General features: G+C 33.9%; 1 protein-coding gene across 1 annotated transcript; it reads left to right on the top strand.

Moving 5' to 3' along the window:
* Window positions 1-621: 621 nt before the first annotated feature.
* On the top strand, window positions 622-10784 carry LOC140439419 (uncharacterized). The gene is made up of 2 exons (XM_072529316.1): window positions 622-907; window positions 6786-10784. Exons 1-2 carry the CDS (start codon window positions 745-747, stop codon window positions 7292-7294), a joined length of 672 nt encoding a protein of 223 aa, XP_072385417.1. The 5' UTR covers window positions 622-744; the 3' UTR covers window positions 7295-10784.
* The last annotated feature ends 6793 nt before the right edge of the window (window positions 10785-17577 follow it).

Genomic DNA, 17577 nt, shown 5'->3' with positions numbered 1-17577 from the left:
TTAATTTGAAAATATGGGTAACCTGGGTATCGTAATATTGTTACCTTTATGTAGTCTTTTTAATTATTTGTGTGTGAATAATAGTCAGTGTGAGGCTCAAGCTGATCCTGAGTCTTCTGATTACCAAGTCTTAACTAAAATCGTTTTATCAGTAATCAAATCAACTCTTCAGCTCTGATTATCAGCTATATACATCGTTATGCTATATACATCGTTTTTAAACAACATTGAAGATGAAAATTAGAAAATCACATTAGGAGGTTCTCAAAATCGAATAAATTATATTCAAAAAAGCTTCAAAAACTTCCTCAGAGATTTTAGTTATTTTCTAATCCCCATGCCGACGACATACGTTTGACTTGAATCATATAAATTGAATGATGACGTTTGTGCAAAAAACCAACGGACCTACTATAGTATCGACAATATTGTCATAATGTATTACTTATTTATATAAGGAGACTTAAAAAATATTGATTTTTTTTAAACAAATTCGTAGTACCCTTGTTTTTTTGCTTGACCCTTTCGTTACTGTTCTTTTACGTGGTAGGTAAACGAGCAGTACCGCGTCGGCGCCACCCGTGATGTAAACAGGCCGTGCTGATCGTACCGCCTTCGGTCGAAAGACAACGCTTTCTCCGCATCTCCGCCGTGTTTTCAACGCTGACGCCAGTAGATGCCAACCTGTTGACATAGAGGCAGGTACGACTCAATAAACAGTTCTAGCGTCGTGTCGCTAAAATCATGGGGGAAAACATGGATTACGATATGAAATTAATAGAGGAAGTGAAGAGATATCCCGAATTGTATGATAGTTCCCAAAGAAACTTCAAAAATAAAATTTTAAAGGCGGCGTTGTGGAAAGACATCGCTTTTAAAATGAGGAAACAAACTGACGAGCACTCAAGTGAGTATTATTGATATATTCTTTAAATTTCTTTCAGTGTGTAGTTATTAAAGTTACTGAATGTGGTGGTGGGTAAAACGTTTGGTTGCTGCTTGCGACGAGAAAGTGTGCTTGTAGCTGTAGCTTAGTGCCTACCTACCTGAGTACTACGTGGAGGTTGTAAACCGGATAACTGTTTCATTTTATTTTTGCATGGAGTTGTTTTTGCAAAAGACGCTTGAGGTGGGACCGAATACGTGAAAAAGGAACCGTTCTTTAAATGATCTGTTAATTATTTTATCATGATTCGTATTTTATATATTTGTACAGGAATATGCAATAGTGTAATTTTTTATTTATTAGCGATTCATTAAATTATTATTTATTAAATTATTTATTTGGCATTATGAGAAAATACGAACCAAAAATCTTAGTTCTATTGCCATTTTTTATGATCTTGAAATAAAAATTTCACAATAAGTACATATTTTCCTTTCTTCGCATCATACCATTATTTTATTGATCTTCCTTTTATCCCCCCATTTGAGCATCTTGCTTTTTTATATATCTGCATCAATATTATTTATCGATTCTTTTAACCCTTAAGTACATAAACGAGGATCATGTAGATTTTGTTATAAAATTCTGCTTCTAGCTATACCTAATGTTGACTTTCTTATATCCGTGAAAGTCTTAATCAGGTTACCATTTCATTCATTCTCGTGGTACCTTCTGAGAAATAGAAATATATTTCCTATATCAGATTAATTACAGGCAAACGTTTTCTTTTCATTGCTTTAGATTGCTTGATCCATTCAGCCAGGATAAATTAAGAGTATTCTGCACTGTTTGCTACCATATTAAATATAGGAATTTAAAGGTCCAGGGCGTAAAATGTTTGTTCTTGCTTCATGTACTGAGCTTTTCCATGACTTAATTTGTGATTTTTCCCCACTTTCTGTTATTTGTTTTTCTTTTAAGACCTCATTGTCATATAGTCTATTTCTAGGTCGTTCTTTTCTCTTTTAGGCTATAATGTAGGTTAGGAACCATTTTTGAGTTCTCGTGTTCGTGATCCCTTCTCGCCATCTAAGTATATGTGGCTTTATCACTCCTATTATGTTTGTTTGATTCCTTTAACTCGTCATTTAATCTTCTCATCCATGTGCTGTTTTTATTGTTCCCCATATAGCTTCCTCAGAATATTTCTTTCCCAGTTTTTCAGTAAATTTTGTTTATTTTTTGCAATTGTCCATGTCTCACTGCAGTCTGTTTTTTTAAGCCCTCTTCTCTATTCGGATTGCCGAATATAGGCCTCTCCTAATTCTCGAAATTCATCTCTGTTGTTTGTAAGACGTTTCCACATTGGCCCTGCAGTTCTTTTAATATCGTCACCGCAGTCTGTTACTATTGTTTTGTATAGCTGTAGTTTTTCCTTTCTTGATAAATACTTGCTTTTCAACATTCCATTAAGCGCGTGTAAGCTCCCATTGCTCGTCATTATTTTAGTTTCTATTTTTTATATTCTGTTTACGTACGATTGCTGCTGCTGCTCCCAGTTACATGAATCCTTCTTCTTCTTAACGTGCCATAACAGAATTATCCGAAGTTGGCGATCTCCATTGCGAAGGCTTCTCAATCTTCTGCCACATGGAATAATTGTCTTGCATTTGATATCTGTTCTATTCACAAATGTTTTTAACCTGTTTCCCAAGAAACCTGTTTTCTTCCTACACCTCCATGGCCTTCTATTTTGACACTGTTTGTCCCAGATAAGACGTTTTCCGGTGCTTAACAGTCTTTAGCAATTTTTTATTTTTGTTGACCCTCCTTAGTACTTCCTCATTAGTTTTTCTTGCTGTCGAAGATATCTTGGACATCCGTCTATGAATCCACATTTCCAATGCTTCAATTCTGTTCGTGCTTGATACTTTTAGTGTCCACACTTATCCTCCATATAAAAGTACTGACCAAATATAGCACTTAACAATTCGTTGTCTTAGTTCTATTGTTGGTCCGTTATGACAGTTCCCAAATATGTAATTTTGTGAACTTTTTCAACTCGGACTCCAGTTAATTGAAGCTCTGCATCTGTATGTGGGTTAAGACTAAAGACTAAAAATTTCGTTTTGTTTTCTGTCAAAAAAATATTTTCTGTCAGAATTACTGTATCCCCTGCGCTGCGTATCTAATTACCTACATTAAGTAGTTCTCCGTTGATTTTTTTTCCATATGGCGAACCATTTTCCATATGGCACAACATTGAACAATGTTGGGGACAAAATGCAACCCTGTCTGACTCCTCGTTGTATGGAGATTTCGTCCTTATAGTTGTCTCCAATTTTTACGATAGTATGATCCCAGTACAGATTTTTAATGACACGAATATCTTTGTGATCTGTTCTTGTATTTTTAAGCATCTGCGTTAATTTTACATGCTGTACTGTATCGAATGCCTTTTTGAAGTCCAGAAAGCATGCAATTACATATTTTGTAATAGGATATTCAGCGCAAAATGTGCTTCCCTAGTTAGTGAATCTTTCTACTATTTCGAATTCGTATGATTTTACTACTTAAAACTTTTCTCCATTTTTGAATTTTCCATCTGTGTATATTCTACACATTTTGTTTGGGTTTCATTTATGATCAGTCCCATTTTTTTGCTGCTTTGGTCAGTCTATGTACATCTGTATTTATTTTTTTCCTCTTGCCAGCAAAACCGCATTTCCCGCGAATGCCAATACTTGGTGTGTTCTTTGGCATAGGAGTTCTTTTCTAGCGATTTTGGCTTCTCGTATTACTTTTTCTATGCATAAATTAGAGAGTAATGATGATAAACGATCGCTCTGCCTTACTCCTTCGCTTATTATAAATTGGTCCAATGTTTGATCATATGCCTGCTTGAAGTCGATGAATCGTGTTCTCGTTGGTAGTTTATGTTTATAGCTTTCTGCTTGTATTTCTCTGATTACGAATATTTGGTCCGTTGTGCTTTTTACTCGTCTAAACACACATTAATATCCGCCTATTATTTATATAGGATTTTTAGTAATGTGTATTCTGTTTTGTCGCCTTTTTTGTCTAATATTTAAATATGCCTAAACAAATATTTGCTTCCTTTCAATCTTCTGGTATTCGTTTTGTTATCCATGACTCCATTATGATTTACTATATCCATAAATTGAGTTTTTTTCGCCATAATTCAGCATATCTGTTTTTGGCAGTTTTTTTATTATTTCCTTGATTATTTATTTGCTGGCTGAATTGTCTTCTACATCTTCTGTCCTTGCCATTTAGTAATTCATCAAAATATTCTGTCCATCTCTCTAGTACTTCTGCTTCTCTGTTTACACTATTTCTCTCTATATTTTTAAAAGAATATAGGTTTTGTTGGTATCCTAACATAACGGTAGACAGAAGAAATAAAAACACATTTATGCTGAGTCATCCATTCCATATTAAATTTTCCTCTTCGTACTTTTTAAAAATTCCAAAATAATTTGTTTTATTATATGATTTCGTCGAGCAAAATAGAAAGTTTGATTTTAAAGAAAAGTTATTTGTTCCAAACATTGTTAAATATTTAAATTTAAGATATTCACTTTGCTGCCAATTCTTGTGGTACCTATTTTTTAACTACCGTCTCACCTCTGTATAATATGCTGCATGACATACTGACGTGGTGTTTCGTTGTTTCTCCGACCATCGTTAAAATAATTTTCATACTTTTGTTGGTGGATCTTTTTTTATTTTGGCAGTCTGTAACTCTGTATTAGCATTTTGGCAGTATAGGTCAGTATCGAAAATACAAAGTACAACTGCAATATATTTATTTTTTGTCATTATAGTCTTTTATTTGTACTGGTTTTAGTGAATGTTATGATCCCAAATCATGTTTTAGTCAAATTTAAAAAGACAGTGACCATCATGGTCTTAGCCGTACAATTACCGTTGGGTGGGTGGGTTATGACAAACGTATGGGAGTTTTAAAATTATTCTATTTTTGAGGTCGATTACACAGGCTGGCAAAATTTGACACATTCGGACCCACAGATCAGAATATACTTTTGCGAGTTATCAGCATCTTCGATCTGAATTTTTCAATTTATCTGCGGAGATTGAAGAAGGTGGTTTTGTAGGCCCTGACATTAGAAAGCTAATGAAAGTAGTGTCGCCCAAAATCGGTCTTGGTCTTGTTCTTGCGTTTTTGCAAGACCAAGACCGCCTAATTTTAGCAAGACCAAGACTAAGACTGACCGTGCAAGATTTAAGCAAGAACAAGACTAAGCCTGCGAGACTCTTGCGTCTTGCAGTTAGGACTGAGTGTGGTTTTAGCGAGTGTGGTTTTAGCGAGTATAGTAGTTCGGATATATGCTTAAAGACTCTATGAGACGCAAAAAAATATGTATAAAAATTTGAAAAACTGGATTTATGCGCATTACAAACAATACCATAAACATACATACCGAATCAAAATATTCATTTAAAAAACACATTTGACACGTGCTCAGAGGTCATAATTACAATGTAAAAATAAAATCTTTTGTACATTCTTTTCCAGCAGACGAATTCTTCGCTCTGAAATTAATTGTCCATATTTTGAGAATAGCCGCCCTCTAATCATAAAAATAATATTCTTGCATTGCGACGCCGACAGTAATATCGTATCCATATTTTTTTAAATATGTCACCGTAGCTAATAAAAAATATAATTGTTACGGATACCCACTTAATAATTCAATTTTTTTCCCATTTTAATTTAGTCACGAGGAATCTAAATAAACAAATCTTATCGGCCTAAGACTATAAATTGTTTCTGCTGAGTGTGCGATGAGATCATTCATAAACAAAATTTGCTGAAAGAGTGCGGCTAATATTCAAAAAGTAACGAGACCATTAATAACAGATAATGTCGCCTACCATGTAAACAAAATACCGAAGTATTTAGAATAACGAAGTAACGATATATAATTCTCGGTTTGTTATTAGATACTTAGGGTATTGGATAGTATAAAACATAATAGTAGTTACTTTTTCGACATCACTTAACTTTATTCCCAATTGAGCTTTCCTTTGAGTCTAATGTAATAATTGTTTTTCATCTAATCCTTGTTGTTCCCGGAGTGACAAGTTTACAATTTGACATGAGGGACAAAGATCCAAATAGTTCTAGTCCTCTAGTCCGAGTAGTGAGCGTTGGAGTTATAGATCTAAAAGACCTAAAAGCAAATTTGATGAGTCTTTCGAAATAATTCATGCATCCCAAATTGCTTTGTGTAAATTGTGCCTACATAGAAAGGTTGAAATGAGAATGATCAACAGAAACACGTCAGATTTAAGGAAGATTTAATCGGTTTAAAAATGATCATACTCACACTGACCCGCGTTTTGAGTGATCTTCCAGCACAATATTGAATAATATGGAACGTGTAAGGTTTACAATAGAAGATTGTCGTTTAACTGTACTCCGAAATATTTTGTTTGGATAACTCTAACCGATAATTTGAAGCGGATCAATATATGCATTGAGATTACTTAGAATGGTTTCACTAGCTGGATAACGAAGAATAAAGCATTTCGACATTGTAAACCAAGATCGTAATGTTTTGGTACATGTCTCATATATCACTAAATTTTTTCTAAAGTAACTATTTCAGAATTTGATAACTGAATACCTGAAATGTTCTTCGTATTTGCATTATTTTTGATTTCCTTGGTAACTTTTGTTTTAGTCAACAATGTTATGTCTACAATCTTTCATTTGGTACAAAATAGTTGGTAATATGGTTAGAAGATTTCACGGCGAGCTTTCTCCTTGTTATTTGTTTATTTATGTTACCAGATAAATTGATTTTACTGTTACAGTATATAAGTTTCGTTATTTTCTTTTTTTTTTTAGTTAAAACAGTCCGCATGCGATGGAAAAGTTTACGAGACTCTTACGTCAAAGAAATTAAATACAAAATGGCAGTCAGTAGTGGGTATATCCTTAAACCTCGTAAAAACTGGCGTTATAGCAACTGCATGACATTTCTTTCTCCATTTCTAGCGATAAGTTTTCCAACAACCAGCAAAATAAAATCGGAGGAATCCATCAAAATAAAAGAAGAAGTTAGTGAAAAAAGTGAGCCAGTCGATCCAACATATTTCTTAAATGTGAATTTGGGTCAAGAGGAAAACTACGGCCATTTCCTAAGTGCTTTATTGGATTTTTCTAAACCTGCGGATAATGCTACTGCGGTAAAAATTGATGACAGTGATATCGATTCGTTCTTTAAAGGTGTTGCTGATACAGTAAAGAAGCTTAGTGCGGTTAACCAGGTTTTTATCCAGAGGAGTGTAGTAAATATGGTGTTGGATATTAAACTTAGAGAAGCTCATGAAAAGACAAATACTGCCTTTTCATGAGCTTTCAACTTCAAACTTGCGTTTGAACCCGTTGATCTAAGCATAATATCTAAAGGTAATCTACCTATCTAAATAAATATCTGAATCAGAAAACTTCTAAAAACTGTTGATAAAAGGAAAAATCTCAATGACTATTTTAGTAGATATTATTGTAATAGATAAGTTTTTTAAATGCCGTGTATTGCTGAATTCTAGAATATTGTAAACTGTTGTTACATTTTACAACCTAGCTTTGTACAGCTTATGGCATTTTGCTCATCCGCATACATTGTCTGGCTTGTAATCAGTCCTATATAACTTTGTTTTATATATGCAATATTGCCTATTTTTACTGAATTGTATTCAGTAGATATACATTTTCTGCGATCATTATTATACAATCTTACCAATGAAACTAGATATCCTAAGTTTAGATTTGCTTGTGTTTATTTCAATTTTATTGTTTTCTTCCAGATTTAGCCATACGGCTCACTTCCTCTAAGGGAAAAATTCACTCATCCCAGATACCTACGCTATCAAAAAGATTGAGCTCTGGTGGGACTCTTTCCGTGTTATCGAGCCGTAGGTGACCTGGTATGCTGGAGTATCTTCCAGACATTTTCGTACACATCTGAACGTCGCGAGTAGTACAGTTTGTTTTCTTTATCATTATCTTTTTTATTATCAACATACCATCTTGTAACTGAAAATTTTTAGTGATTGAAATTATTTTTAGTATTCCAGCTTCATTACTTTTGTTTGTGTTGATTTTGTGTGAAATTGATGTCGTTGTTTCTACATCATGTATCATGGTGGACATGCACATTGCTTACATACATCTCCAAAGCTTGGTTTTCTGGTTATCTTTTATTTTATGCCGTGCCAGATATACACCTTTCTCAATCAACTGTTTTTTTTAAATCAGATTATCATATGGATCGTTACATTTAACGTCCCCTCTTGCCATGATATTGTATATGATCGTTATTTCAACTCTAGCAGAAGTAGACCATACAAATGATCTACCAGTTTCAATGTCTGTGGATGACTGACTTGCTTGTTTGCTTCTGGTCATTCCTTGTTCCATCTTGTCCCGCATACCGGGAGAAGGCCAATGCCTTCCGTCTAGCGATAGCTGTCCGTCTCCCTCATTCTATATATATATATATATATATATATATATATATATATATATATATATATATATATATATATATACAAATAATGTTGTGATCCCGAGTTCGTTTGCTGACCACAAGCCAAATATTTAACAAGTGATTTTCCGGACTCAAATTCTGCTAAAGCTTCTCTTTCTTAGGCGATGTTTAATTGTTGTATTATTTAGGAATGAACTTAGGCCATCCATATTTCATCATCTGTGACATCATCATCATGGCGTTACAGTCCTTCGTGAGATCTGGCCTGCCTCAAAACATTATTCCGTATCTATTGACTATTGATTGTCTGTCTTTTCCATTCCCTTACTACACTCTTCCTTAAGTCGTCCCGCACGTCGTCCTTCTTCTTCCGACCGGCCTATGTAACATGGCTATTTTAGCAGGATCACTTTCATCCATCCGCATGGTTTACCCATCTTTAGGCAGTTTATTTTGATGGTTTTCACAATATCTGCCTCACCAAAAATTTAGAGTCCGAAATTATCTTGCCTTCTCCACGGACCCTGTTCGTTAACTCCGCCATATATGATCCTCAATACTTTTCTTTCAAAGATTCGTAGTAACTCTTCATCTCGAGTTGTTATCGTCGATGTTTCCGATCCGTAAGTGAGCACTGGGCGTATTATTGTTTTATAATAAAGTGTGCACTATGTTGCTCTTGACATATCTCTCGTCCTTAGTTGAGTACCTATTAGGCCAAAATAACAGCGATTAGCCACACATATTATTTTTCTTATTTCTATGTATGTGTTGTTTTTGCAGTCTACCAGTGACCCTAAGTAGCAAAATTCTTCCACCGTCTCTATAGTTTCGTATTGCAACTCTAATTTATTTTGTTACATTCTTGATATAGCCGGTATATATTTAGTTTCCTAGGTGTTAATCAGAAGATGTTTTCTGCGGCGTTTTTGATACATATGAAAGCTTCAACTACTCATTTCGGGTTCTTCCAATGATCACTATATCATCAGCATATGCTATATCAGCTTGCATGATAGCTCATCTCCCTGGCGCAGCCTTCTGTTGGTTATAAATGGTTCTGAAAGATCCCCTTGTACCCTAACTTTACATTCTCTGTGACATCTGGCTTAAATAATCGCCACCTATGGCATCATAACGATGAAGAAAAGTTAAGGCCCTGCCCAAACCTGTGCTTTTTGCGCATTAGTCAACATTTTGATACTCATCATGAGCAGATTTTTTAATAGTTTACACGTTCGGTAACAATATCGTAGCTAACACTTCTTGAAACTTGAGGGAACACATCTAATAACCAAGAAATCGTAAGCGTGTGTTCTCTATAATTTATTATTGACTTTCTGCACTAAACCTCTGTTCCTCGATATGAACATTCTCTTTGGCCACCTTTGAAAGTTTTTTCCCACTTCCGTACCATTCCATCACTCGAAATGTTTCGTACTAACTGTTAATTTCAACTGCTTTCACACTTTTATGACTAAGAAAACGAATACAAGCGTATTTCACTGAAGGCTTTCCAATCGGCGCAGGCTTTTTAAATACGCGAAGTTCATTCTGGGTATTCAGAAATTTCTCAAAATCTCTCTCTCTCACCCTCTCTCTCGTTTGATACTTTTGAAAAAAAAAGTTTAATAATTATTATTAATATGAAATCGACATGAAATCATTCAGAACAAATAGTTTTCTTGTAGCTTTCTTCTATATCTTACAGGATATAATTTTTTTAAACGCAATTAAGTGAATTGTTTTAACAAATTCAAGTCATGGAGCATATTTTGTGTCAGCCTGACGTAAACTTTTGCGAGTTTGCGTTTTTACTAGCTTGGTATCTAGCAATGTAGGTAAACAGGTAGATCTGAAGCCAGGAGCTATCGAAAATATTGAATTTAAAAAAAAAAGTCCAAAAGCAAAACTAAATGAATTGGGTATTTTTGAGTCTGGAGACAACAAAATTTCCTTCTACTCGATCAAAAGTACGGGTTATGACTAGAAATCAAAACAGCATTTAACTTATATGACTGAATAAGATATTTCACTAATAATATTTTCAATATTATCCTTTAAGACGTTTTTAAAAGGTGTAATTTTAATCTAACGTAAGATATCTCACATCAAATTGATAAGATTTAGATTTGCAAAGAGCGATAATCGACATACTATATGTATAAGTAAACATTATGTTTTTTGTTAACATGTATTTGGATATAAATAAAGTATTGTTATATGTATGTTAAAAAACTATTAAAGGGACTGATCTCTTTTTTGTGATTTAGAATTGTAAATGTTTTATTTTTTGTATTTTTATAACTATTTTGAAATAAAATGTTAATAAATATTTTTTTAATATTATAAAATGTGTTTCTTTCTTATCTCTAGATCAAGGCGGATCTGTGAGAGGTAACATTAGTAGAATTTTGCAGAAAAAGTTGTGTGACAACTTCAGTAATATTAATTGACTCATCCTCCTTTTCAAATAGGTCGGGAACATTAATAAAAAAATTAAAATATTTTAAAATTTCTAAAAACATCGATTTGTTTCTACTTTCCTTGCTTATAACTTAAAAACGAATTATTTTGGAGCAAAGTCGTAATGAAATAAAATGGTGACAATTAAATTTTCTATAATAGTCCAGGCGTCAGAGAGTTGATCCCTAAAAATCATACTACTAAATTCATTTAACAGAAAAGTAGCGGTCAACAAATGCATGCACAGAACACGCGAAACCTGATGTTTATATAATTGTACAGGGTTGTATTAAGATTCTAGCGGTCCATAACATCTGAAATTGAAATGAATTATTATAATTTTTAGGATTACTGTTAAAATAATAGTCATCAATGTTTAATTTTCCAAAGAAGTATACTTAAATATTAGTTTTTGTAAACTGTCATTCACACATCATTAGTTAATTGTGGTATTAATCAAAAGGCAAAAAATAGAGAGTTTTTTATACATTTTACGCTTTAAGACCAATATTTGGAAATAAGTAATAATATTATCATTAATGATATAAAAAGAGACCTCTTCTTGTGTAAAAGTTAGGGAAAATACTTATACATATATTATTGGGTAGATAGACTTATACATTTAACATTACATTAACATTAATAAATAAAATTTATATCTGTTAAAACTGCAAATTATGTGTCTTTGTTTAGAGGTGTAGATTGTCGTTACTTGTGAGTTTCTTCTTGTTACTTTTGATACGCTTTTGTATATAATCAGTTACAGTATAAGTGATTTTGTAACAAGTAGATACCTCTTCAGCATCTCTAGATATCGGGAATGAATATATCACGCGTCCCTAGTGTTTATATTCTACTTTTCTGTTAAGCGAATATAATATAACAAGCTGAATTTTGCCGTGAATATTAATTTTGGGACTTCAAAAAAGATGCAAAAAAGTTTACCACATTTACTCTCAGGTTTTCCCCTAAAACCCCACTCGTAGGAGGGTAAAAACGCAAAAAAATCGATTTGAAAAGAATCTGTACGCCGTAGAAAAAATTGTTTCAAATAAAAATGTAGCTAATGTAGTAAAAATGTAGATAATTTTAAATAAAAATGTTAATTAGAACTTTTTGTGTAGGATTAACCGTTCTCTCACAATCAACACGAAGCGACCGTCGACTTTAAATGTCAGTTACGCGCGCGAAATCTCTGTGTTGTCGTTTCGTCGATACAGATATACCAATTTATTTGACGTCGTCTTCTCTTTCTTATCTCCGACAGATTTTAGTATCTTTCAAGGCCAGATGTCTTCAGTTTTCGTCTTAACGTGTGCGGACGAGATCAACTGTCTACTCTACCCTGTCACTTCTATTTCGATCTAGTTTCATTTGATTACATATTTGTTCTTTTCTTAACCTGTTAAGTCTCAATCCACAGCCGCTTCGTCTTAAATAGTTCGTCCCTGTCTGATTTTTCTTTGTTTCTCTTCTGATTGTGTTTTACTAAAATAGAGAGTTTAGGGTTCGTGCCCTTTCTCTACCTTTGTTTATTATTGTGCTGATGTTTCTTCACTACATCTCGTCTGTGCCAATATTAGATATACCACTTTAGTCGCACCAAATAATAGTATAAATAGTACGCGTTTTCCCATGACTATTTCCATGTTTCTGTCCTCATTAATTTCCCTCGGGATCTAGATAGATCTTCAATAGAGGTAGATTAAAACTGTAACCTTGCCTTAAAATTATTGTTGTTTTAAACGTAGCTATAACTTACTTTCATATTTTGAATTTTTATAGATTTTTTTCCCATTTCTCATTCCGTGGTTTTGAATTCTCTCATAACCATCATCATTACTTTCTTTGCCTTTATAACTATGCAGGGTCGGTTTCCCTCATTACATTTACATTTCTTTGGTATTCTCTTTCTCCTTCCAGGAACCAGCAGATCAGCGATTAGCGTCTCCTCTGTTTCTCTCTCTCTTACTCTCTCTCTCTCTCTCTCTCTCTCATATCTTTGCTGTAGATCCCTCAGTAACATTTTTTTCTTTCTGACAATTCGAGTAACGGCCTCCAGTATTACTTTCTATTCAATCTTTCCACTCATTGCTGCCTGCATTATACTCTTTGCACTTTTTGTAATTCGTTTCTGTCCTCGTCGAACATTCTGCACCCAAATACACAGTGCTCGTCCGTGTCAGCAAGATCAGAACATTCCAAAGCAATGGCCCCAAGACCAAGCCTTGCGGCACTCCCGCCGTGGCCTTCATGGAGTTACCCCACAATGTTGATATATCTCTGAAGTAGTTACACACAAAGTTCTGCAGATAGGGAGATATCGTTAAGTCGCTCAGTAGTCTGACGATAATCCAGCTAGCACTATTAGCAGTATTTCTTATATTAAGAAAGGAAGCCACCATCCAACTGCTCCGATATATGGATATCTCCCTCGTGAATCTGTTGTTCATCTGCCTTGCATAAATCCAAACTGATTTTTGGTTTCTACACGTATCTCGCATAAGAATATTTAATGTATCAAAAACATATTATTACAGTTCTATATCTCTATAAAAATGCTTTATTGTTTGATTCAAATCCTCTTTTACGTTGTCCTTTATTATTATTTCCAATTAACAAATAAATCAAACAACTGGTGTTTATGTAAAATTTAATAATAACATTGCTGTCATAGATTACAAATTAAGGCTACTATTTATTTTTAAATACTTATGTAAGGTTTTTGCCAGTTTATTTTGACTATAGTTGTTTTCTTCTTGTGTAAATCATATTATCACGTATACATTTGATATCTAAATCACTATATAAATGAATGTCTGCTTCACGTGATTTTTGTTCCAAGTTTAAAAAATACAACAGACGAATGAACCCAGATAACAAAAATCATTGTGAGTTGATAATTATTATTAGTACAGTAAATACGTCGTTAAAAACCCAACCTTACGATTTTAAATGCAGCGAGTTTTTGTTTTATGCTGTAGCATTAAGCGTTCAGGCGATTTAATGGAATAATAATTTTTTTCAATGAAGAAAAGTTTTACAATTTTAACCACATACTTGAAGAATCTTATCAAATCAATAATAAAGTGTAATTACAAATAACTATGCAAAAATTAAAATGCTGATTTATTTGTTACCAACGATAACTTAGAAGTGGATGACGAAAAGGTAGTCATTGTAAAACAATGTAAATACTTAAAACTTAAGACTTAGAGATTAATGAGTGGAATAATAAAATTAAAAAACATAATTTTTTATTAACATGTTACATACACACATCACTTTTCTAAAAAATAGTACACAATATGAGTTTTCCTTTTTTAATTTTCATTCCCACACAAATACACTTGGACACAAGAAACAAGAAAATTGAGGTCTATTATTGATTATGTTATAGTAAACCACGAAAGCTCGATAAAAATAAAAGACGTAAGAGTAAAGCGAGGCGCAGAATGCGGCACAGATCACAAACTAGTAATCGCTTGGATGGAATTCCCCTTCATATGGACCCAACAGAAACCGACCCAGGGAGAGTCTGACCAAGTTACGGCTCCGGCTACACCTGTCAATACGTGCTCAACACAAGAAAAGAAATTCAAAATCAATTTATTAGAAGAAGACTCAATAAAAGACCTATATAAGCGAAGATTGGACCAAAAGCTAGAAGAGTTTCGGTATGAATCATTAGAACAAACATACGAACACATAAAAACCTGCATGAAGACAGCAGCCCTAGAAGCTCTTGGAGAAGTGGACCAAAAATACACCCAACAAACTACGAAATTAACCGAAGACACACTAACATGCATAAAAGAGAAAAAAGAACTTCATATAAAATACCTGAACACAAAAAACTATGAGGACTTGGAACTATACAGAAAAAAAAAATAAAGAAGTGAAAAGAAAAGTAGCAAATGAAAAAAATGAAAGATGGGAAAAAACATGCACAGAGATAGAACAGCACATAGGAGGAACGAGAAATTCAGAGTCATGGCGCATCTTAAAGTCGCTCCAAAGAAATAAGACAGAGAAAATCAAGATCGGTCAAATCAAAGAAAACGAATGGCAAGAATACTATAAAAAATTGCTAACCGAAGACCGCCCCGAATTCAAACAATCAGAAATAGACGGAATAGAAATCTACACACATGACGAAATCGAATTAAGCCTAGCTGAGGTAAAAAGAACGATCAAAACTTTAAAGAACAAAAAAGCAGAAGGTCCCGGCGGAATACCAAATGAATTGATAAAAAACGGATCGGAAAAGTTATTCCGTATGATACATAAAATGTTCGAGAGAGCACTGAATGGAGAAGACTTACCGGCAGAATGGACCCAAGCATATATGACATCAATATACAAGAAAGGAAATAGAAAAAACTGCGAAAACTATCGGGGAATCAGCATTATATCGTCTATAGGCAGACTGTATGGAAAGACCATAAAGGAAAAATTAGAAATATATATACAAGATAAAATCGGAGAAGACCAGGCAGGTTTCACAGCGGGGAAAGCATGCTTAGATCACATTTACACGGTCGAACAACTAATAGAAAAAAGAATGGCCAAAAATAGATCCGTCCATCTGGCTTTTGTTGATCTTAAGAAGGCATATGACTCAATACCTAGAACCAAGCTATGGGAAGCAATGGAAGACATCGAAGTTCCACGAAGATTAATAAACGCGGTAAAAGCACTCTACAAGAATAACGAAGTAGCTATCAAAACGGGCAATAGAATATGCAGGCCATTTAAGACGACAAAGGGACTACTACAGGGTTGCTCCACATCCCCCACCCTGTTCAAAATATTCCTGGAAAAAACCCTGAAACCATGGAAAAGAAAGTGCGAAGGAATGGGTATACCAGTAAGGAACGAATATCTATATACGCTAAGTTTTGCCGACGACCAAATAGTGATCGCACAAGACGAGGATGACCTCAGTTTTATGATGAGAAAACTGGAGCAGGAATATACAAAGAATGGGATGGAAATAAACCTAAAGAAAACTGAATACCTAACAACGGAGAATACAGAAATAAAACAGCTGGAAATAGACGAAGGTAAACAAATCAAAGGAACAGACAAGTATAAGTATTTAGGTTTCATAATATCAAACAAAGGAACAACGGAGGAAGAGATAAAAAATAGACTAGGACAAACAAGAGACTGCATACGAAAATTGAACCCGGTACTATGGGATAAGAACATCAGCATGAAAACAAAGAAAAAAATATATAATACCATGACAAGAAGTATCCTCACTTATGGGTGTGAAAATTGGACAATAAATAAGAAAACCAAAAACAAAATAAGAGCAACAGAGATGGAATTCCTAAGGAGAAGCTGCAGAGTAACAAGAAGAGACAGAATAAATAACATGGAGATTAAGAGGAGAATGGGAATGAACTCCGACATAATAGACTACATCGAACAGAAGAGATTAACATGGTACGGACATGTCAGAAGAGCAGACCAAAATCGGTGGATAAATAGAATAACAGAGTGGAGCCCGATAGGAAGAAGAAAGAGAGGCAGACCCCGAAGATCTTTCAGAGATGAGGTGGACGAAGCAATGAGTAGAAGAAACCTACAGGAAGGGGACTGGCTAAACAGGAAAAATTGGAGAAAACGGTTGAGCGAAGGAATACAGTGAAAACTGTGGAAATCCTTGTATATATATATAATTTTCATTCCGTATCAACGTCTGGTCACTATGGAATTCTTATTTGTTTCTTTGCATTTTTTTAATTATAATAATTGACAGAAACGTCCGATAAAGTACCTACCGTGGTTAATTTCCATTATATATTACAAAAGTAAACTGTCATAATAAAATAACTTCAGAACAATGTTATTTTTTCTGATTATTATATTAGGCGTTATTCAAAAAAAGCTTCCTATTATAGTCTTATTTTATACAATTAGACATAATCTATGATAATCATAAGGTTCAAGCCTATGGACATTGCTAATATGTTTATGAAGATGGAGAGTTAAAAGTGCTTTCGATAGAAAGCGAAACTGAAGCAACTTTATTATTGTTCGATAAGGCAACAGCACTTTCTGTTTGGAGAAATATACGTAGTACACAGAAAGTCGTTTTTTATTAACCATTTTAGTTCAAAACATTTGAATCACGTGCAAGGGAGATTGCCATCTTCTTCTTCCCGTGTCATATCATGTTTGTATTTGATATCTTAGTCCATTCAAGAAACCTGTTTTATTCCTACACCTCTACGGCCTTCTATTTTGCTTTTAATGATCAGTTGTAATATTCTATATCGATTTGCCCTCATTATATATCCCATATAAGATATTTTTCGATGTTTAACAGACTTTAAAGCTATTCACGACGCTTTTAGAACATACTTGTAAAAAGGCACATCTGAACGAGCATGGTATCAAACGATCGTATGGTTGCTGCAATAAGAATGTTTGAAAAATTATATGACGCTTCCTTGGAGGTCGGACTAAAGATTAATATTAACAAGACGCAAATAATGACTAATCTGGTGCTAAATCGAAATATTGCTGTTGATGGAAGGGATATTGGCATCGTATAAGTACTTGGAACATTAAATGTGGTTGGGCAGAGATAACCAGACATGTGAACTCCCACGTCGCATATGAATAGCCTGGGCAGCGTTTGGTAAATTAAACTATGTATTTAAATCG

This window comes from Diabrotica undecimpunctata, chromosome 4 (genome assembly GCF_040954645.1).
Source record: "Diabrotica undecimpunctata isolate CICGRU chromosome 4, icDiaUnde3, whole genome shotgun sequence".
Taxonomy (NCBI): Eukaryota; Metazoa; Arthropoda; class Insecta; order Coleoptera; family Chrysomelidae; genus Diabrotica; species Diabrotica undecimpunctata.
Note: the sequence above shows the minus strand (reverse complement) of the source record. Positions and strands in the feature narration are given on the sequence as shown.

What these genes read in the sequence shown, in the direction of transcription:
- LOC140439419 (XM_072529316.1), top strand. Translation starts at nt 745, where the DNA reads ATGGGGGAAAACATGGATTACGATATGAAATTAATAGAGGAAGTGAAG. An exon ending in ACAAACTGACGAGCACTCAA is followed by an intron (nt 908 to 6,785) that starts GTGAGTATTATT and finishes TTTTTTTTTTAG; the next exon opens with TTAAAACAGTCCGCATGCGA.